We start from the raw sequence: 23,645 nt of genomic DNA, 5'->3' as shown, positions 1-23,645 counted from the left end.
TCTATTGGCGTGAAAAAGACCTGTATTTTTTGTGAACATAAACATTGCCAGCGAGTATCACATTTCTAAGACCACCATATCTACAACCAAAATCCTTTAAAGCCGTGAACAGTGTAGAGGGCTCACTGTATTTTTAATAAAACATGTACACTGCTCAAAAAAAAAAATGGGACAGTCCTATATCTCCCGATCTACTGGGCCGATTGACAAAATTCAAATTGCATTCTTCATGTCTCGAAAGTGCGACTTAGGATATATATTAGATTTATATATAGCACTATTCTAACATAGGTATTTTGACACAAAATCGGACTTTTTCTGAAATAACATACCAATTTTTTTACATATTTGGATTCTACGACTCAAATTACGCCTAAATATGAAATTTTGTAAATTTTGGAGCGAAATTTACGGAGAAATTCACAAATTTATGTTGGCACTTTTTTGTCAGTTTGCGCCAAGAATAGTTCACTTGGCGAACTTCTTATTATCATATGGCAACCTAGTTTCCTTCCGTGAGAGGAAAAAAAGTCACCATCGTTCCTTTTTTCCAAATAATATTCTTTATATTATATTTTTAATTATAACTTATTATTTTAAGTTAATTTTTTCTTTTTCGAATTCCATTTTAATTGTTTAAGTTGCATGGTTTTTTTCGAATAACTGTTTTAAAATTTTCTATTTACCTATTCGAACTGCGTAAATAAAGGTTCAGCGTTTATTTTTTTCAAATAGTTTTCTTTATATATATTTTTTGTCATAGTTATTATTTTAGGTAATTTTTAAATTTTTATACTTTTAATTGTTTGTGTTGCATTGTCTCTTCAGATAATTGCTTTAAAATTTTCTATTAATTCCTTCGAATTGAGCATTTTTAATATATTTATTATTATAAATTTTCCAGAATTTGATTTTATTTATTTGAATTGCGTTTCTTTCGGAGGAATACTTTGTAACCCGGACTACGATGCGTTTGAAAACTGCATATATTAAAAGAGAAAATACAGTAAAGCACAATTAACACGCCTTTCAATGTTCCGTTCAGAAAAGATATATATAAATAAGAGAGATGTATAACCGACATTTTAACTTAGGATGAATTGCATACACTGCTTTAAACAGTTTTATCATTGTGCCCATTGCTTTACACAATTTTATCCTACATTTGGCTTCTTAAATATTATTCATATTTTAGTCAAATATTTTATTTTTGAAATCGTAAGAATCAACTATCATAAGATTAAAAAGTTTTAAATTTAAAAAAAAAATACAAATACTAAATTTTACCCAAAAATTTATTTTTTCTTCTCTTTTTGTTCAGGCATTCTACTTTATTCTTGCTCTTTTTCTTTAGGCATTTCGCAACTATATTAAAAAGCATCCAAATTTTCGAAATATCTTGATATTTTTGACAATCATTTTAAATAAAGTTATCGCCTTCCATTTCATAAAGGCCCACAAATGGCCGAGCGGTAAAGTCGCTGAACACTGGTAGTTCACTCCGGGGTTCGAATCCCGGTAAACGGGCTGGTTGCATGGGCGTTTTCGTGTATTTTCTCATGTGTACCGTGTATGCCAGCTGGTTTCCCTTAGAAAGTTCTTCACAAAGGCATCCTTCCTTTTAGGCAGATAGCCCTGCTTTGACGTAACTTAATAATCCAATTCAATCCATTTCATCAATATTTGGTCAGAGCCTTTATCAGTCTTTAGAGGCTAAACATTTTGAAGGTATGAGATGAAAGGAAAGACTGGTTTCATAAAGAGGTTTTGGTTTATTTAATTATGACAAAGCACACTAGGGCTATCTGCCTAAGGGGAGGGATGCCTTCGTGGAGGACTTTCTAAGGGAAACTGGCTCGCATACACGTTACACATGGGGAAAACCACGAAAATGCCCATGCAGCCAGCCCGTTCGCGGGATTCGGACCTCGGACAGAACTACCAGCGTTCAGCGACTTTACCGCTCGGCCGCTGTTTCATCAGGAGAAAAAAAAAAAAAAAAACGTCTTTAGGTGACATCCACATACATCACTGGATAAACTCCTGAATATTCAAATAATTCGAATGAGAAAATCATAGAATTCTCAATTTATGATACGATATGATGTTCTATAACGTAATTTAAATTTATACAACCATATAGTCTAAAACCAGTCGCTCTTCACTTTAATCTGCAATGATATCGTTTTTGTCTTTTCTGTTAACCACAAGCTCAATTGATGGTATTTGCTGGTGTACACGTCCAAGTGTTTTTTCTTTAAACACCTAAATTCTTTGAAATATCCTGAAAGTATATTCAAAAGCGTCCAACTTTTTGAAACATCTTGGTACGTCTGACAGCCAAATTTCCCTGCAAATTTTTGCTTACTTTTCTCCCTAATTTTCTTCTTTCCTTCTACAGTTATTTTCAGTGCACACACAAGAAAATTAAGATTTTTCGATTGCTAGACTTCCATAAATTTTGCATTCTTGTCAATTTTTAAAAATATCAATTACATGAATTGCGTTTCAGCTGAAGACAGCTTTTCATTTTCTAGTCATTTTAACTATAAATAAAGTTTAAAGCGAAGTCCAAAGGATAAATATTTTAATTAAAAGATTTTTGCTAAATGACAAAGAAATATAACAGTCCAGCAGGGTTTATTCTGTACCACCGAGTGACCCGATTCTTATATCGGCTGAAACAATCTAAATCATATTAAAGAACACGTTTTTTTATACAATCTATAACGCGAGAGAAAAATTAGCTTCTTAAAACATTCTTTTTAAGAGAATTAATATAAAAGTTTATATTTATATATATATAATATTTAAAGCTGGGACCTGAACCAAACTGTCAAATTTTTAAAGTTTAATTTACATGGTGGTTATAAGTAAAGTTCAAATTTGAAATGGTCATAAAAGGAAAATTACCGTACCAAATATTATCAAACTTGGGAATCGTGTAAAGGAGGTTACGGGAATTTATTTTCCGCGGAAAATAAAAAAAGAGTTCAAAAACTCACCATCAGGGGGAAAATGGCGCTGTATACAAGATTGATAAATGAAATAAGACACGAAAACATCTGTTTAAAATATGTTTAATATTTTCCGAAACGTGTTACAAAGCATGTTCAATGTAGCGTCCAGCATTTTCCGAAAGCAATTTAAATCCCGTTACTGCATTCTCAACAGCAGCATTAGCATATCAGGAGGAATGTTACGGACATGTCAGTGTATCACATTTTTCATTTCTGCCAAATTGTTTAGATTATCACCATAAACAGTGCTTTTGAGAAAACCCCATAGCTAAAAGTCACAGAGGTTGAGGACTGGTGGGAAGAGGGGAAGTATTGGCCTATAAGACGTTCATTCGTGAAATGTTGCCTAAGTAACTGTGCGACACACGTCAGGTGGGACCCAGCCCTGCATAAAAATCGTAGTATCTAAAATGCCATGTTACTGCAGTTCATGTATCACGAAACATTTTAACATTGACTCTAAGTGGGCTGCAAACACAGTGCTCCAGCTGTCGACTGCTCTTCAGAGAAAAATGGTTCAGTTATAAAAGTAGCTGTCATTCAACACTAAACGGTGTGGAATGACTGTTATGCAATCGAATGCAGTAGGAGAATGCAATGGAGCTAATTAGATAACATGAGGGATTTCTTCGGCCCAAATCGATTAAAAGCGTTTTGAATCAGTATCTTTATGTTTTAGGGCCGAATTCAGGCTTCAAAAATTACAAATTAGCGATCTGTAAGAAAATGATTTCCAGATTGTACGGACTTGTGCAAGTGATTTGCGATCTCACATTTTCTAATCGCTAATTCGTGGTTTTCACGGACGAATTTCTCACTTACACGGATGGCGCACTCAACGTTTATCAAATTTAACGCCTTTAAATGGTAATTTGCTTACTTCAAAGTTTCTTAAGGGTATATATACAACATATTAAACCCGTGTAACAAAAGGTTAAGTTAGATTCCGACCCATATTTCGTTTAACAATATTGTATACAGCGCCATTTCTTCCCTGGTGGTGAGGTTTCGAACTTCCTTTTTTTCCCGGAAAATAAATTCTTATGACCTCCTTTACACGACTACCAAGCTTGATAACATTTGATCCAGTAGTTTTCGTTTTATGACCGTTTCAATGTGGAACTTTAATTATAACCACTCCGTATATTATTAAATTTTTATTTGAAGCTATGCGTTATATGTATACCATACGTAAATTTTTCCCTTTTATGGAAAAATAAAGAATCGAAGCAAATATACTTAGGATAATGGACCAAAACTGAAAAAATTTCCCCTTCCTTCGAAAATAAAATTTTGAAATTCGACCTTGAATTTATTGGGTTATCGAAATATTTAATTTGACTTATCTTCTAAGTCCTAGTTCCGACAAGAATTCCGACAAAAATTCCGAATTACTTAAGCTGAAGTAAAAGATTTAGTATATATTCACTGTATGTTAGTAAAGTAATCAGAGTGTAATAAAAATAGATAGAGATTTGTTTTTGACATGCCTCTAAAAGTAGATGTCATACTCCTTTTGTCTCTTCAATATCAAAAAACTGTCCTTTGAGAGGCAACTTTAGTTTGGGGGAAAGAAAAAAATCACAAGAAGACAAATTTGAAAAACATGCAGGAAGATTGAGTACACATACTTATTTTCGGAACACAGGTGGTTCTCCGACTGGTTATTGAATAATGAAAAGATGCATTATCATGCAATACAAAACATTTGGAATACGTTGTCTGACTGAAAACGTAAGATTAAAAGTCATCTGCTTAATTCACAGCCATTTACAAGTCAACTATTGGGGCAATTGCAGAATCGTTTTGATCCTGAGCTTCTAAAACAAACCTTATATCACTAGATTTAAACACTTCTTTAATCTTCTGAGAACGTTCCTTCTTTAGCTCATATTCCAAGAATATTAAGTGAATACAATTATTGCAAAAGAAATTGAATATTCATTTGCACTACAGCTTGGTAGTTTATTAACGAGTTAACAAAACTTAAATTCTGTTTTTTGTGTCTAAGTATATAACAATATTTTAAATATTTACAAATAAAATATTAAATTGGAGATTTAATTGGAGCCTCACCAGTTGCCTAGCATTTGAAGATTGTTAAATACTAATTGTTTGTTGCGAAGTCTAACCCAGGCTGCATGGTTGGTTTTCGTAGTTTTCTAGGTTCTCTATGAAAGCATCTTAACCAAATAGCTCCCATGTTCTTTCTATGTTCAAATAACCAACTAACCTAGTTTAAGCGCGATTTCCAAATGAAGTTACTAGCAAAACCCGAATACTCATTAAAAAACATGGGGCCCACCAGCGGCCGAGCGGTAAAGTCGCTGAACACTGGTAGTTCGGTCCGAGGTTCGAATCCCGCGAACGGGCTGGCTGCATGGGTGTTTTCGTGGTTTTCCCCATCTGTAACGTGTATACGAGCCAGTTTCTCTTAGAAAGTCCTCCACGAAAGGCATCCCTCTCCTTAGGCAGATAGCCCTAGTTTGCTTTGCCATAATTAAATACACACCACTACATTAAAAATCATGTAGCTTGGCAATCGGGAGTAACATGAAAGATACGGCGCCAATAATTGAATTGCTGTTACGGTACGCTGTTTCTAAATTTAGATGGTCATTCCTTAATTAAATAGCCCACCAGCGGCCGAGCGGTTAAGACGCTGAGCACTGGTAGTTCGGTCTGAAGTTCGAATCCCGCGAACGGGCCGGCTGCTTGGGCGTTTTCGTGGTTTTCCCCATGTGTAACGTGTCTACGAGCCAGTTTACCTTAGAAAGTCTTCCACGAAGTCTTCCCTCCATTTAGGCTTATAGCCCTCGTGTGCTTTGCCATAATTAAATAATCTAATCCAATCCTTAATTAAATATAATTGATTTGTAACTTCTACTAGAGCTGACGGTAAAAATTGAAGTGCAAATAAATAATATCGTGTGCAATCTTGATTAATATAAAATTAAAAATTTTGCATAGAAAAATATTTGCATCCAGACAAAGTTTTTTGAAATATTTGCAATTACTTTATAAGAAGGATTATTAATAACCGTAATGATTACTTATTATATTACTGATGATTAGGATTCAGTTCTTGACAATTACATTCCAAATTTGAATTTTAAGGATATAATGAAAATACACTGCGAACAAAAATACATTTTAGGATAAAAAATGAGTTGGTTTTTTTATGTGTTAAAACTTCTTAAATTCATTTAATAAACATCGTATCCTCGTTGTTAATTGAATCCAGAATGTTGTGTGTCATTTATATAATTGTTCTTACTTGTCCACAGAAGCTGCTGACTTATCCAGCCATTAAGTAGCTGCAGATCATTTCTACATAACCATTGAACTTCCACTAATTCAGTCTCTAGAGGGTTGTATGTTTATATCATAATTTGACTTATATAAATGATTATTCTAAATCTTATGTTTCTATAAAAATATACTGTGCTTTAAAAATATGGATGGTAGTATCTGCCGCTCTTTCAGCCACTTCAAAAGCAACAGTTTGTTTAGAAATAAATTATGCAGTTAATGTCATAAAATTCAAATAAACATTAAACGAAAATTCTCAGTTTTAGACAATTGGATTTAAACGAAGTAAAGTAGCAGACGATAAAACGCCGAAGGTAAAAATTTACTCTTAGAAAAATGTACTCTTATTTTTTTAAAAAAAGGAAGAAAGAGAGAAATTTTAAAAAATTGTTAAAAATTTGAATAATATCATCTATAATTTAAAAAATAGATTTTCATATAGTATTAATAAATATTTATTACGCCTTATTGAGAGGAAAAAATCATATAATTAATTCTCCGTAAAATTTTACTTGAAATTAAAGGTTAAAAATAGCTGTGGCAATTCAGTGTAACAAAAATCCATAGACCACATTTGGCGCTATTATCGCTCAAAAAAAACATGCCAAATTTCAAAACGCGAAAATATGTAAATTCGTGTATATCTTAGAAAATTTTGAATAAAAAAGTCTAATTTTTTGCAGATATGCTTAAAAATACACCTACTTTATGATGATGGTAAAAATTTTATAGGTTATAATTCAAAATTTTTTTCGAAAAATTTATAAAAATTATTTAAAAATAGAAATTTAAAAAATAAAACACAAAAAATGGGTAAATTTTATTTGGAATGAACCTAAATTTCGAAATGTGAGAGAAAAAATCAAAAAAGTTTAATAAAAAAAGAGATATTAATAAATATTTGCCAAATTCAATTAACATTGAGGAGCTAATATTTTAAAAACTAGTCGTGCGATTTTTACAAAACTTGGTATTCTGGCATAATTTGAGTCGTAGAATCGAAATATGGAAAAAAATTGGTATGTTATTTCAGAAAAAGTCCGATTTTGTGTCAAAATACCTATGTTAGAATAGTGCTATATATAAATCTAATATATATCCCAAGTCGCGCTTTCGAGACATGAAAAACGCAGTTTGAATTTTGTCAATCGGCCCAGTAGAACGGGAGATATAGCACTGTCCCTTTTTTTTTTTTTTTTTTTTTTTTTTTTTTTTTTTTTGAGCAGTGTACATCTTTGTAAAAACACACCACTTGAACATGTCTAAAATTCATTATTCTGCTCAGAATAAAATAATATGAGATACTTTCTACCAATCAAAAAAATGTTTTCACGTTTAGAATGTAATATATGTGAGTTGTTATGCATACTGCTATCTCAACAAATGCTCAAAATTGTTTTCTCTTTTGAAATCAATAGAAATTTTTTTATGAAACTAACCCCAGTAAAATGTAGAATTTTATTTAATTTTATGTTTTAACGTTAGCTTCAAGAATAGAGCTAACAAACAAGTTATAAGGTCTCATCGTTCACGGGAACATACAAATTGTCAATGACCTTCTGTAAGATTGCTAGTGACTTCTCACTAGTCAACAGAGTCCGCCGAGCGGTAAAGTCACGGAACACTGGTAGTTCAGTCCGAGTTTCGAATCCCGTGGACGGGCTGGCTGCATGGGCATTTTCGTAGTTTTCCCCATGTGTAATTTGTATACAAGCCAGTTTCTCTTAGAAAGTCTTTCATTAAGGCATCCCTCTCCTCAGGCAGATAGCCCTCGAGGCTTTGCCGTGCTCACATATAATGTTCAGTAACAACAAATTAAGGATAAAGGTTGAAACCTTTTATCCAACTATTTATAAGAGTACACCTTGTGCTTAACATAACACTACTCGCGGTGTTATATTACGTTAATGGGTGAAAGGGCCACCAAATATTTACCTGAAGTAAGTAGACATTAGCTCTACACACTGACTAGAAAAATAACAACTTTCCGGCATTTTCAAGTCATGATGAAATTGTGACTCCAGCCAACACTGCAAGTTCTGCCACCTCCGAGCGTTAAATTAGATCAAGTAAAATGCATTTACATTACATGATATATATATATCAATACATAGTTGTACAGGTACATGTTTTATGGCATTATTTATTGTAATGGGTACAGGCATCATGTTTCAGGACATTACATATTGCAGTAGATTAAGGCGTGATGTAGATGATGTTCTTTTAGAGCGTGTTTGCAAACATGATCTGTTTACATCAGTGTTAACTATCAAAATTAAGTTAGCACTATGAAATTGTTTACAAAGCTTACTTCATTCTGCATATTTATGTTTACTGCTTACATTTAAATATTATTGTATAGATGTGCTGATACTTTAGCTTCTCAGTATTGACGAATGAGTTGCTAAAATATCAGTACAACCATACTTAAATTGCTGTGTTGATACTTTAACAACTCAATCGACAAAATATTGAGTTGCTAAAGTATCAGCACAACTAATAAACTTAACATTTCAAGGTAATAAATTAAATAGAGGTGTAGAGTTTCTCACTGTGTAGTTCTAAGTTACTGTTGGAAGTGAAGAATCTTAAGAACTGATAAGCGAATAATCGCTTGAGTTCGTGTGACAGGAAACAACAAGATAAAAGGATAAACTAACCCTTTATTATTCCAACTAAAATTTAACAAAACTCTGTCTTGGAGTGTACAGTAAAGCCGACACTTGGGCTTTGAACTTAAGAGACTAAGAATAATACTAAACTAATCTAAACTAAAGAGGTATAGCCAAAGCTATCAAAATTCTAACAGAGTTGGCCCCTTAACGTTAATAAACTGCAAAGCTATCAAGGGCCTAAAGTACGGCCAAGCGTGATAATAGCTTACGAGGGAGTAGCCTAAAAGGGCGGACGTGTGCAGCCAGAATACCTGGTATCTCTCTCACTAAGACCGAAGAACTTCGCAGTTAAATACCGCTCTTCCTCATTATGTATTCAGACATGATTCTAAAACTGCGTTCTGACCGGAAGTAGTAAGTGGAAGTTAAGAATCGATAGGAAAGGAACTTTAACTCAAAATTTTAACTGTTAATAAAATTAACCTCTCCTTCCCAAAACTTGAAAAGTACATATGCATTCGTTTAAATATGGATTATTTTTTAATGTAAATTAAACAAGTATAAAACATGTTAGTAAATACCAAAATTTCTGTAAAAGTGCTTTTTTCATAAACTAAATCTAAATACTTAATACGTAAAGAAAAGGTTGACTAAATAACTCTCTGAAACTGAAATTCCCCTTAGGGCTATTCCTTCTGATTGAGGACCCATAGTCTAGACAGAATTAGTTTTTAATAGTGACTGAATATACAGATAATTTGTCACGCTTCTGTTATACAGTCAAAAGTTGTTAATCCGGACTCGTCGGGACTTCGGCGATTCCGGATTATAGATCATCAGTTTAAATCTGGTAAGATGGCATGCAGAAATTATAAAATTAAAAATATGAAACCGTAATTTATGAAATAAAGAACAATTATGATCTAAAGGGTATCAAAATTTACAAAAAGAAAAAGCGCATTTATTTGTTTACTTTATTAAACATTTCTTTCAATGTAAGTTGTTTAAGTTGCTTTGTTTCATGTGATAATACTTTCTCTTTAATTCTATTAAACAGACATAATTTCTTGTTCAGTTACAAAGTTCTGCTGTCTTATAATTGCTGTGTTGAGAATACCGACTAATTTGTCATTCGAAATTTTTTCGTTTTCAATAAGCTCTGTGTCACTTTCTTCACTATCGGAAGCGAATTATAATGACGAGGAACTTGATTTAAATCATATCAAAGACGGAGTACATCAAGATGAAATACTACATTTAGTAAGGAATTATAAGCCAAATAAAATAAAAACATCTGCCCCAAAGATAAGGATAGTGCTGACAGATCAACTTCCAATTCATTGCGCGCCGCATCAATTCCCTCCCCCGCAGAGCAGCGTGAAATTGATAAACATATTTCGGAATGATTCCATAATCAAAGGATAGGCCTTTATCCATTTCTTGCAGCAATTCCACTTTCTGTTTAATGGACTTCGAACATACTTTCGCTTTGTAGATCCTTTACATATTTGTAAATATATATCGGAAATTCTATTTGACATAATCGAAAGTTCAAGCTTAGTTTTATAAAATTGCTCTAACAGTCTGCAAAAAATAATAAGCCGGATCCAATTCGAAGATTAAGAACAACGCAATCTGCAACATTAACTGAATTAGATAATTTTAGCTTAGCTTATACCGTCCGTTATACATTAAACGCGTATGCGTAAACGTATATAATATACGTTAAAATAACGTTTCTGTATATAAAAAATTATGGTAAAGTAAAATGGACTGTTTTTTAAGCGTTTACAGTTAATCGAGTAACATAATATTTTTTATTGAAATAAAAATTATTTTTAATGTGCAAGATTACTTTTCTTACAACGCTGGGCTAATGGTTCTTAAATCCTCTTGTTCTTGAGTTCAGAAAACTTCGTTATTAAAATTATTCAAATAGTTTAACTTTTATATGGTTTCATATTTTTCATTTTAACTTTCGTATGGCTGAAAACGCAACCGTCTGAAAGATAAAATGAAAAATATTACTTTTACGTAAATTTTAATATATGTAATAGTTTAATTTTTTTAGAAATAGTTCAGTAGTTTTACTTTTAAACAATGGCTTTGCTTCGATATAACAGACATGTTTAATTAGCTCATCAAAAAGTTGTTAGAGACACTATCGAATCAGGAACTAGCATATTTTTCCACTCTTCAGTTTTACTGCAAAAACAGTAAATTATCCCTTTAAAAGTCGTTAAGAAATAAGTAATTCCTTTTGTTTTCAAGTTAGTGAAATTTTTAAAATAATTGAAATTCTAACTAAATCCTTAGATAAAAAGTTATTCAAGAATTAGACTAAAGAAATGCAAGAAAGGGGTTAACTTAGTTACAAGCGGAATTTCAAATATTGTTATTTTCTAGTAACTAACAAAAAACATTTAAAATCCACTTTAATTTATTCCTGACCAACCATTGATTGCTCTCCTGCCACCCCTTCTCTTCTGAGGCCGTTCTTTGGCAACCCAAGTTCGATAGGGGATAAAGCAATTAAGCAAGGCTCTCCTCTCTTTAACGGTTTGACCCGGATTTTTCTCATTCTTTTATGCAAGCTCCGTAATGGTTTCTCCCGTAATATTGTCATTTTAAATATCTCCTTGAAAATGGATTGACCCGTCTAGAGTCCCTCCAACCCTGATGACAATAGTTAATGAATGACCCTCAATAGCACGGGAAGTTTTACGATCAAGAACTCTTCTTGATGTTTTACGATAATGGCGACCTTACACTGGTTCTGAAGTAATAAGAATTTCTGTTTTAGACGCTGTTTAAGAAATTAAAAAAAAAAAAAAAAATACTAAAAGGAGATTTTTATAGAATAAGCTTTTATTTATAACTCAAATGATTAATAAATTTTAAAAAGAAAAGTGATTTAGGTATTGTTCTGCTATCGGAAGGGATTCAGGAATGTATGTATGCACGTCATGTGCATGTGTCTGTGTATTAATATGTGTGTAAACACATATATACGCTCGTATGTATATATAGACGCATACATGAACACATACATCCTTATATACATGCATACATACATACATTTTTTAATCCGATCCCGATAACAGAAGAGTACCGTAATTTATTATATAGATTAATAGGAATAAGAGATTAAATAATATTCTTTACAAAATTCATTTAAAAATTTATATCATGAATAATAAAAAAAGTCGCGCCCTATATATATTTTTGACATTGGAAATCGACTGTTTGATTTTGATTTCGTTATTTAAGTGTCTGCACTTTTATAATTCTTGGTATTAATTGAATATCGTAAAGAAGTTTAATTAATCTCTTGTTCCCATTAAAATATGCCATAAATTATTTTTTGCCTTTGGCTTATTAAGAATTTTATAAGTTTTGAATAAAAGCTTATGTTATAAAACTTTTTAAATTTTCTCTTCTTATTCTTAATACTTATTTTCAATGAAAATTTTCAATTGAAAAATCATTTTTCAAAAATGAATAAAAAATTTTTTACTCCCAATAAATGCCTCAAATAATTGAAAACATTTTCTGACTTTTCACTCAGAAATCAGAAGTTATGTTAAAAATATCATACAAATTTCAATTAAAAGAATGTTTTACGTCAGTGCAAATGTTAAAGTTTTGACATTTGTAGATTGTCTTGCAAATGAAAGTATGTGCAAAAATCGTGTCAACATTAAATTTTTAAAGAATTTAATGGAATTTTATAAAATTTGTTTTACCATATTGTATTATCATCTGAAGTTAATATGTTTACAAAATTTGAACTCGATAGCTTATCAGGAAGTAGTATAAAAATCTTCTGTTCATAGCCCCAAATTGACCTTCTGTTCATAGCTCCAAATACCATGAGTGAACTAAATGTGTGCTACTCCTTTGCAGAAATATTATGCTGTTTGAAAGAGGTCATCAGAAGAAATTTTGCATATTTTTAATTATTTATATAACTACTTATACTTCATGCATTTTGCAGCAATTATTTCATTTAAAACTTTTTTTTTTTTTTTTTTTTTTTTTTTTTTTTTTTGCCTCTCCCACACTTAAACCAGCTGGGCAGCAATTTTCAGTTGTTCATGAGTCCAGTAAAAAGCTCTGCTGCTTAAAATGTCCATTGCTTAAAAATATTTGCAGTCTAAAGCAAATTTGATATTTACCTGTTTTTACCTTAATATTTCTTTACAAAGATAGAATGATAGCTATCAATACAGGCAGGTTTAATGTATTTGGATTACGACGAAGCATGCAATTGTTTATCTGCCCAAGAGGAAGGAAACTTTCTAAGAAGATCTGACTTATATTCTCGTTCTACTTCTAAAAAAAGCCAAGAAAACTTCCATGCAGCCAGCTCGTTGACCAGGATTTGAACCCGTGTTGAGCTAGCTGTGCTTAGCGATTTTAGATGCTCTGCCAGTGGAGATCCGGAGTCTTATTTAAAATCTCGTTTCGAAATCTTCTACCCTAATTTAGTGTGATAGTTGTCTTGTCGTAGTATGAGGGTTAAGGTTATTTAAATATAACAAAGTTTACGAGAGCTATGGGCCTTCGTGGAGCCCTTTCAGTGGGAAACTGGGTTACACGTGTAGAAAACCACGAAAAACAAACAGGCAGGAATCCCGTCTCTGAGAAACAGAACTGATTATTTTCTTTTAATCTGAAATCTAAAACAAATAAGATCGAAAACAGCGCTTTTCAGGGGAGCCGTATTCAGTATACGAAATTTATTTAAAATAAGCTGTAGGCTTTAAGTACAGTTTTTGTACAAGCAAATAGTTTTAAAGTCCTTGATCTGTTCTAAAAATAGTACCGCAGAAGTTTCAGAAATGAAGTACAATTTAAAGCTACTTAATGTTGCTATGCATATAAAAAAGTAAAACTGTTTAAAATTCATATTGTTTAACACTTCCTGTTTTATTTGGAATAATAGTTCAAAAATAAAACTTGTGTTGCTTACGACCCAAGCAATGCTTAACGGGATAAAGAGCCGTAGTTTGATAATGTTATGATAATGCATTCACTTTTCATTGTTTTAATAAAATCCATTATGATACTTATGCTGGTAATTATAAACTGCATTTACATATACAGAAGTATGATTAATACACTAAAATCACAGAATATACGCTTTATATGCTCTGACAAGTTTTGTCAAGATACCAATTTTTAGTTCATATACAAGTCGTAAATTCCCTAGCCAGATTCCATTTTTATATAAATAGATGCATAAAGGACAAAATGAAACAGTTAATTATATTTTTTATTCTTTTACAAAATTTAATTCTTTTAGATATAATTTTTAACGGTAAACAATATTCTGCTAAATTATAATATAAAAATTATTACTAATAATAATTTATATTCTAATTTATATCACTAAAAACAGAATTGGCAAACTCATTCAAATCATATTTAATCAAAACATTTTATGCAGTTTTGGGAAAAAGGAATTTTAGGGTTTGTTTAATTTTTAACGGTGAATTCAATCATTAAAACATTTTTACCCTGTTTCCTCATTCATATAAAATTAGCAAAATAATTTACTAAATAATTCTTAGATGTAATAGTATTCTTGTTTAACTTTTGTTATACGACTAAAAATAAATAAAAAAGCGGCTGGTATTCAATATTTATTTTTATTTAATTATTTAATTACAAATACATAACTATTGGTACTTAAGACATAGTCTTTCCATATTATCACTTTTCTATTAGGCCTTGAAATTATGTTAAGGACCTAACAGAATTCGGAAAATCCTATGATTGCATAAAACTGCGGAAGGTGCTAATAATGGCAAATTTTAAATGAAAATAGAAATTTATTTAAATAGATTACAATAGGATAGATATTTATTTAAATTGACTGTAATTATTCTTATATTCTATGTCATTTCAGTACTATAATTTCAGTTATTAGCATAAATACTGCAATTTAGTCATATAATTTGTAAGTCCCACGATCTGAAATTTATGCATAAACGAGCAAATACATTTCGAAAGTTAAAATATATATATATATATATTTTACAATTCATTTAACTGAAACCATAAGAATCAAAAGGATTTTTGTGCGTGTCTGCTTTATGCATTTAATGTATAAAATGCTGAAAAGTGAGAAAATTCATTCAACACAGAGAAATAATTCTTTTTAGTTTGTGGCAAGATTGTATCAAATTCATTTAAACTTCCTTTTAAATTCGAAATGCAATCTCTCAAATCGACGAAGGAATACATTTTTGGTTTTAAATTCCACATTAGTAACTGTATAATAGCTAAACTTACCAAAATATTTGTAGAAAACTACCAAAATTCTAGAAAATGCTATAAAATCCCGAAAAACATTAGGAAGATTATTGCTTGCCAATTCCATGCTGAAAAGATCAAGTGTTTATGAGGATGAGCTCAACTGTTAACAAACAACTTGTGGAAAAAATTCAGAGCTAAAATATAAATATTGTACTCTCATTGTAAATATATATGGACTTGTAATGTGATGAAAACTGAGTCGTAAAAGAATGGATTAAAATTTAATTTCCCAAAATAAATTGGCCTACTAAAACTAAATAAAATAGATAAGTAAATAATAAAAAAATGTGTAACAAAATAAATAATGATCTTTCTTAAAATGCTGCCCAATAAAACATGTCGAATAAGTGAAAATTTACAAGCTTGGAAGCTAAAATTCTAAAAAGATTTCGGAAAAGTCCGACGTCACATATTGAAAGAAACAAGTCTACACAAGCTACAAGTACAAAGAAAGAGGAAAGATGAAACTAAATGCAACAAGTACTTCTTGCCATTCAATAGTGAGGAGGCAATTTTATGGCTTATCCATCACACTAAGGGGAAGCAAACATATGCCCTAGGCTGGGCCATCTTAGAGAGATTTCAGAAAACGAAAGCGTTTTTTTTTTGGGGGGGAGGGGTTTGTTGACTGACAACACGGCCATTTTCAATGCATTTCATTCTAAGGGGCGGGCTTGTTAATGGGTTAACTGCTTTTTTACACAGTTGGGGGCAAAAGAAAAGGAACACAATAATTTCCCGCCTGGAATAGCCAGCGGCCAGTTGGAAAACTGCATGACAATAGCCCACAATATGAATGCCCACTTAAAAACAACACACATTTTCAGGAAATCCAAAATATCTATGACTTTTTTAATTTTACGAGTAATAAGTATTATGATTAAAAATGAAATTTCAAGTGGGAATGAAATTAATTTATGTAAAATCCAAGTTGTCAAAGTTTAATTAGATTATTTGAAATCGTGCTGTTAATTCACCATTAAAACAGTGTTTGTGATAGCACACACAAATGTTTTCTTAATCATAATAGAGTACGGTACTTTTTTTTTTCGTTAAAATGAAAGTTTGGCTTTAATTCTCCATATTAAATTCATTATATGCAAAATTTTCTGCAGTGTTAAATTATTCTCTATATATGACGAAAATTTACATCCATTTTATACCCCTTATAATTTTGTAGAATTAAAAGCAGAAGTGTGGCCAGTATTCCCTTTCACCTCCCTTTGTCGGACTTATACGAGGGCACTTCCATTTGTCGCGTAAATATAAAAATGAAGTTATACATACATATATATGTTTTTAATTATATTATTTTGATTGACTCTCTGTTCTATATGCATATAGGATTTTAATTTATTGGAGCCCAAAATGAAATGTGTTCTGCTACTTAAATTTATTGTTCAGTTATTTGTTATTAATTTAATTTTTATCTTTATTCATGAATCTGCTTTGTGAAGCTGAAGAAAAAAGGGGAAAAATATTATTTTTAACGTAGCATATATATCAGTGTGGGCTTTTATCAGCATGCGCTTTCATCGATGTGGGTATTAGTCGCATGGGCAATTATCCCAGTGTGGGCTTTAGTCGCGTGCGCTTTCATCCAATGGGCTTTTGTTTGGTCACCGGTAACTACTGCCATTCGAAGATCTTTAATTTATGTATGGAAAATTCATTTTTGTTATAGAGTAATATTTTTGGAATTAGTGACAGATGTCGCAAAAAGCAAGAGAGTATGATAGTTTTAGAAAAGCTTTATCATTTCAATACACATTCTCTTTCTACCTTTTTTGTTATTGACTGAGTGGCAAGTTGAACTGCCTATTGGGAGATATGAACCACAATTTAAATGTGTGTTTAATGTTATTAATTTAACATTTATTAATAAAGCAAAACTGAAAATAACAGTATTTATTGAGGGAGAGAAAGCTTTATATGGGACTATTCAGTATGAAACAAATTGAGTTAATAGTTTAATTTTTTTACTTTTAGCAAATTTTTTTTGTCACCTGAATAGATATTAAAAATGTACAAAGCCATTTAATTATTTTAGTCTCTTTTTTAATACATAAATTTTACTAATTGCTATATGGTATATCAGTGAAAATTTTTACTTAAAATTTTATGATTACTTTGTATTTTGTAATGCAAATATTTCTTTAATGCCAGTTTTCTCATTTTAGAATGGCCCTCTCAGGTTATTTTATAAAATATACCAATTGTCAGATAAAGAACCATTGAAAGCTGACAGTGAAGAGTCTAGAAAGACTGAAGTTGTTTCTCCAAAGCCAAAAATAGATCCATCAGCTATTGCTTCAATTAAAGCAAATGTGACTGTAGTTTCTCCTACCCCATCTATCGCAGCAGCTCATTCATCTCTTTCTCCTCCTCCATCTCCACAGATGGCTGAAGAACCAAATGATATTAAATTGAACAAGCCAAATTGTGCTGCATTGCAAAATAACTGTAGTGTTAAACTATATAATATAAAGGTTTCTGATTCTAAGTCTAAAAGTGTTATGAAAAAAACTGCTGCTTTGCTGAATTCCACCAGAAATTTACCAGTGATAAACAGTTTAGATTCATTTTCAGAAAAGAATCAGCTGCCAGCTGAAAATTTATCTCAGTCATCTCATCAACACAAAATACCATCGAAAAATTTAACTTCTGTAAATGGTTTTCATAGCAAAAAAAAAGTCAAATTTGATATGAACATTGTTCAGCACATCTATGGTAATGCTCGTACAAGGCGGAAATCTTCAAAGTATGTTGGCAGACATTCTTTGTTCAATGTAAACAGTATTAATGGTGCAAATGCTAATGGTGTCATCCAGTTGCGAAATAAAATGGTAACACAGAAGTTCTCTTGACCCATTCTGAAAATCTGCCACCTTTTTTCATGTGTAAATTTCCATTTAGGTTTCCTACTTGTTCTTTAAAATGGGACTAAATATTATAAAGTTCAAAAATTTATTAAAATTGTTTTCCTATTAAAAATGAATGTTCTGGGGATTTCATTAATCATGTAATATTAGGTGTATTTGCAAATGAATATTGAAGTATAATCCTCTTTTTTTTAATGGTTTCCTGAGGTACAAATTTACTTTTATAACAAGTATGAAATTCCTATGTGTTAAGTCCCTGACACCAAAAGTATGTAAATGTGTGAAATTTTTCTGGTGAGTACATTTTAAAAAGATATGCATAAAACTTTTATTTTCAAAAATTTATTTCTTTTAAAGATATATAATCTGTCAAGTATTAATCAAATGACCGATGTCTTACCATTCAATTACTATGATACGTAATGGAATGTCTCCTTAGGTCAGAAGTTTCAACCATTTTTGTTTTCCGGTTGAACTGTTTTGAACATGTTATGTCAGTGATTTAATCAGTAAAATCGTTAACACGGGTATTAATGTGTATTTTAGTCTACTGACTGACCAATCCTATGCCACAGAAAATTAACTGCAGTAGCCTATTGAGTTAAGAAGACTTCTTCTAAAGCAAGTTAGTTTTACCAAAACTATAGCATGTCTTTCATAATAAATTTATTATAAATGATTGTAAGAATTTGTAAATTGAGTTTAACTGTTGGTGGTTAAATTATTCAAAAATATCTTATTGCTTTAGTTAGCTTGTAATAAATCTTCCTGCTCAATGCAGTTCTTAACCCTCTGAACTTCTTAACAGGTCTTACTGTATTAATTGGTGTGTAACATTCCACTTACCCTCTGCTTTAATGGCTTAATAATACAGTCAAAAGTCGTTAATCCGGACTCGTTGGGACTTCGGTGATTCCGGATTATAGGTCTTCAGTTTAAATCTGGTAAGATGGCATGCAGAAATTATAAAATTAAAAATATGAAACCGTAATTTATGAAATAAAGAACAATTATGATCTAAAGGGTATCAAAATTTACAAAATATTTACTTGTTTACTTTATTAAACATTTCTTTCAATGTAAGTTGCTTCGTTTTATGTGATAATACTTTCTCTTTAATTCTATAAACAGTCATAATTTCTTGTTCAGTTACAAAGTGCCGCTGTTCAAGTCCTATAATTGCTGTGTCGAGAATCCCGACTAATTTGTCAATCGAAATTTTTTCGTTTTCAATAGCCTACGTGTCACTTTCTTCACTATCGGAAGCGAATTATAATGACGAGGAATTTGATTTAAATCATATCAAAGACAGAGTACATCGAGATGAAATACTACATTTAGTAAGGAATTATATGCCAAATAAAATAAAAACATCTCCCCTGAAGATAAGGATAGTGCTGACAGATCAACTTCCAATTTATTGCGCGCCGCGGCGTTTCCCCCCCCCCCTCGCCGCAGAGTAACGTGAAATTGATAAACAGATTTCGGAATGGTTAGAGAAACAAAGGAGCCTTTATCCGTTTTTTGCAGCAATTCCACTTTTTGTTTGATGGACATCGAAAGATGCTTTTCCTTTGTAGATCCAGCATCAGAAATTCTATTTGATATAATTGAAAGTTCCAACTTACTTTTATAAAATTGCTCTAACAGTCTGCAAAAAATAATAAGCCGGATCCAATTCGAAGATAAAGGAACATAGCAATCTGCTACATTAACTGCAATAGATAATTAGACAATTTTAGCTTATACTGTCCGTTATACATTAAACGTATTATGCGCACGTGCACACGCATATGCGCAGCTGTAAAGATCTTACGTGCATGTGCAGAAAGTTTGTAGCTTTGAGGTCCGGGTTATAGATCATTCCGGATTGTGGGTGTCCAAATTAACGACTTTTGACTGTATAATTTTGAATGCTTACTTGAACATTTGGCTGAAACAGCTTTGTCCTTTGGGAGAAGTATTAACTTTATGATGTATTTTCATATATGTTTCGTACAAGTTTATACTATATATTTCCTCCCTTCCTCTTTAATGGAATGAATTGTTTAGTTATTCTTTGGGTCAGAATACCCTAGTTTAATAAGTGGAACAGTTTTGCCATTTTGAACATCTGCCATCCTAAGACTCATGTTGTTGTAATTTTTCTGTTGCATTTGAAATCAGTTTTTAGTGATTCTGTAGGTTCAAGTGTGATAAGAATCTCCATAACTGCATGAATGTTGGGTTATTACTAAAAACCAGTGTTTGTCACTTGATCTCAGGTTGCTTGCAATGTCACATCAGCAGTGCTGCTAGCGAGAAAAAAGTATTGCTGAAGAATATAACCTAATTATTAAGTTCATTAATTATGAAATGATTAAAAGTATAATCATTTTGAAACTAGCATTATCTCTTGTGTTCTTTCATATTTGAATAATTTTTCAGTCATATTAAATCAATAAGTGGCTAAATTGAGATTTGATTTTTCCCCGTTTAATTTTGTGGTAGGAAACATACAGTTTATCTTGAAATGTGCTTGCTCATTATTTGTTGTAAAATTTAAAAGTGTAGACTTTTTTTTTTTGCCTCTTCTGTGATAAGAATTTTCCTATAAGCTATTGTTATAACCACTAATTATATGGTCCATTTTCCAATTTTCCTTACATATGCTGCCCCAGAAGAAAAGAAAGGAAATTCAAGATAAATTAATATATTTGAGCAGTGCATTGCATAAAGATGACTATAATTATATTTCTACAATTTAAAATAAAAAAAAGGTCCTTTGAAATTTTTTAGATATAAATTTAACGAATTTTAATTTGCCTCCCACTTCATGTCAAGTCCGTTACCTCAAGATTATTTTACCCACAATTAGTTTGTAAATCTGCCTAGAAGGGGCAGTAAATATTCAATGACACAAATAAACTAATCAAGCTAAGCTTGACTATTTTGAATATGTACTGCCCCTTTAGGCAGATTTGTAAACTAATTGTGGGTAAAATAATCTTGAGGTAAATGGACTTGACATGAAGTGAAAGGCAAAATATTTTTATTGATTTGCTAAATTTGTATCTAAAAAATTCCAATTTTTTCTTTATTTATATTTTTAATTGTAGAAATATATTTATAGTCATCTTTATGCAATGTATTGCTCAAATTAAACATTAATTTTATCTTGAATTTTCTTTCTTTTTTTCTGGAACAGCACACATAAACAAAATTTGAAAATAGGCCATGTGCAGTTGTACTTATTTTTGTACTTAACTAAATTACCATTTAGGGGGTAATGAAATACACTAAGTTTTCATTCTATGATTGCCATTTCTATATTGTCAATGTCTGTTAATTTGGATGTTTCCCCTTTATTAAATAAAATTTACCAAGAAAAATTTATCAAGTATTGTGTTCTAGGGGAAACAAGTGTCAAAAGTTCAGATTAAGATTTTTGATGCTATCAGGTTATTTCTAATCAATATAAGTTATAAAGTTTGTAAATTTGTTGCTGCATAACAAAATATTTTTTGGTCATTCCTACATGTGTATATTTTGATGTACAAAGATGGTAGTATTCTAAGTCACTGACATATTGTCATGTTTTCCTTTAAGCTTAAATTAATGCTATTGAAATTTATTGTAACTCAAATAAATGTATTTTTAAGATGAAATACTACAAATTTAAGTTAGAACTACTATTAAGAGAAATTAAAAGTAAGTACAGTGAACTCTCTTTGAAAAGTTTGATGATAGTTCCACAGATTTTGGTTTCTGCTGGGATCATATTCTTGTAAATATTGACTGTTACATAATAGATTTACCAAGTTTATGGCTTTTTAACCTGAAGTAGGGTAAATAAGAATAATCAGGTAATCAGAATTTAAATAAGATTTTAAATTCTGTTAATAAAAATTATCATTTAATTGATGATAATTAGCAAATAATATTGCAGAAAATATATCTTATTAATATTTTTAAATGCTATATGTGAATAATATTTTTTAATGCAGGAAGTATATCGTGTAAAGCAAAGAAAGGTACAGTCAAAAGTCGTTAATCCGGACTCGACGGGACTTCGGCGATTCCGGATTATACATCATCAGTTTAAATCGCGTAACATGGCATGCAGAAATTCTAAAATTAAAAATATGAAACCATAATTTATGAAATAAAGAACAATTATGATCTAAAGGGTATCAAAATTTACAAAAAAAAAGCTTAATATTTATTTGTTTACTTTATTAAACATTTCTTTCAATGTAAGTTGTTTTAGTTGCTTCGTTTTATGTGATAATACTTTCTCTTTAATTCTATAAACAGACATAATTTTTTGTTCAGTTACAAAGTTCCGCTGTTCAAGTCCCGTTAATTGCTGTGCCGAGAATACCGACTAACTCGTCAATCGAAATTTTTTCGTTTTCACTAACCTCTCTGTCACATTCTTCATGTCTTTATCCATTTTTTGTTTGATGGACCTCGAAACATACTTTCGTTTTGTATGATCCTTTGGGAGCTCCAGATTCGGAAATTCTATTTGACATAATTGAAAGTTCAAGTTTACTTTTATAGTATTGCTCTTACAGTCTGCAAGAAATAATAAGCCGCATCCAATTCAAAAATTAAGGAACAACGCAATCATCAACATTAACTGAAATAAATAATTTTAGCTTATACCGTTCCTTATACATAAAACGCGCATGCGAAAACGTATTCTGCGCTTGCGCACACGCAAATGCGCAGTTTGTAAGAGCTCTTACTCGCACGCGTAAACGCCTATGCGCATGTGTCAACGCGCCACATGCGCAGAAAGTTTTTAGCTTTGAGGTCCGGATTATGGGTGTCCGAATTAACGACTTTTGACTGTACAAAACATTAATTGTTTGCAGTAATATCTGTCATACTCACTGCTTATTAATCTATTCATTCAATGAAATTTATCAGTTTGAGTTTCTCTTTGAATTAATCACTCACTCCCTTGTATGAAGTTAATAAAGTGATGTAATAAAAAAATTGGGTGTGTCATATTTCAACAGAAATATCTATTTTGAATGATGTTTTTGTGTAATATCTGTACATACGGACAAAATAAAGGTCTTCTTTTTCCAAAACGGATTGTAAGATGGATTCAGAAGAGATTTTTTTATGATTTATGTACATATATATACATATATATTGCAAAACTAAAAAACTAGTGCCTGCTATATCCTGTAGCTGTGCACCTCCATTTTTGGTTGCAATCAGCCGCACCAAATGTGTATAATAAATACATAGTGAACTTGTTAATTGACCGACTGTAGTGCTTCAAACACTTACCCCCTTGACAAGTTCTGTTTGAAGTGATAAATAAGGGAGATTAATATTTTGTTTTGCGTATGTTTTGCCTTTATGTCTACAGAGATTCATGTGTTCATTTTTCACTGCTGCTTTTATGGTTTTTGTTGACTTTAATTTTTAAAATCTCGATTTTTCTTATTTGTTTAGGATTACCATACAAAAGGCTTACTTATTTTTACACC

The 23,645-nt window shown here is 31.2% G+C and overlaps 1 protein-coding gene across 2 annotated transcripts in view; it reads left to right on the top strand.

The window, feature by feature from the left end:
• The window catches only part of LOC118180361 (polycomb complex protein BMI-1-A-like), a 109,717-nt gene extending 86,470 nt beyond the window's left edge, over window positions 1–23,247 (top strand). For both annotated transcript variants that reach the window (XM_085810590.1, XM_085810591.1), the window contains exon 12: window positions 17,452–23,247. In XM_085810590.1, coding sequence (XP_085666716.1) covers window positions 17,452–18,138 — 687 coding nt within the window. In that variant the 3' untranslated portion in view covers window positions 18,139–23,247. The remainder of the gene's footprint in view (window positions 1–17,451) is intronic.
• Window positions 23,248–23,645: the final 398 nt, after the last annotated feature.

This window comes from Stegodyphus dumicola, chromosome 2 (assembly GCF_044657685.1).
Source record: "Stegodyphus dumicola isolate Sdum_Otavi_A_Nest chromosome 2, ASM4465768v1".
Lineage (NCBI taxonomy): Eukaryota > Metazoa > Arthropoda > Arachnida > Araneae > Eresidae > Stegodyphus > Stegodyphus dumicola.
This window is presented reverse-complemented; position numbering and strand designations above follow the sequence as displayed.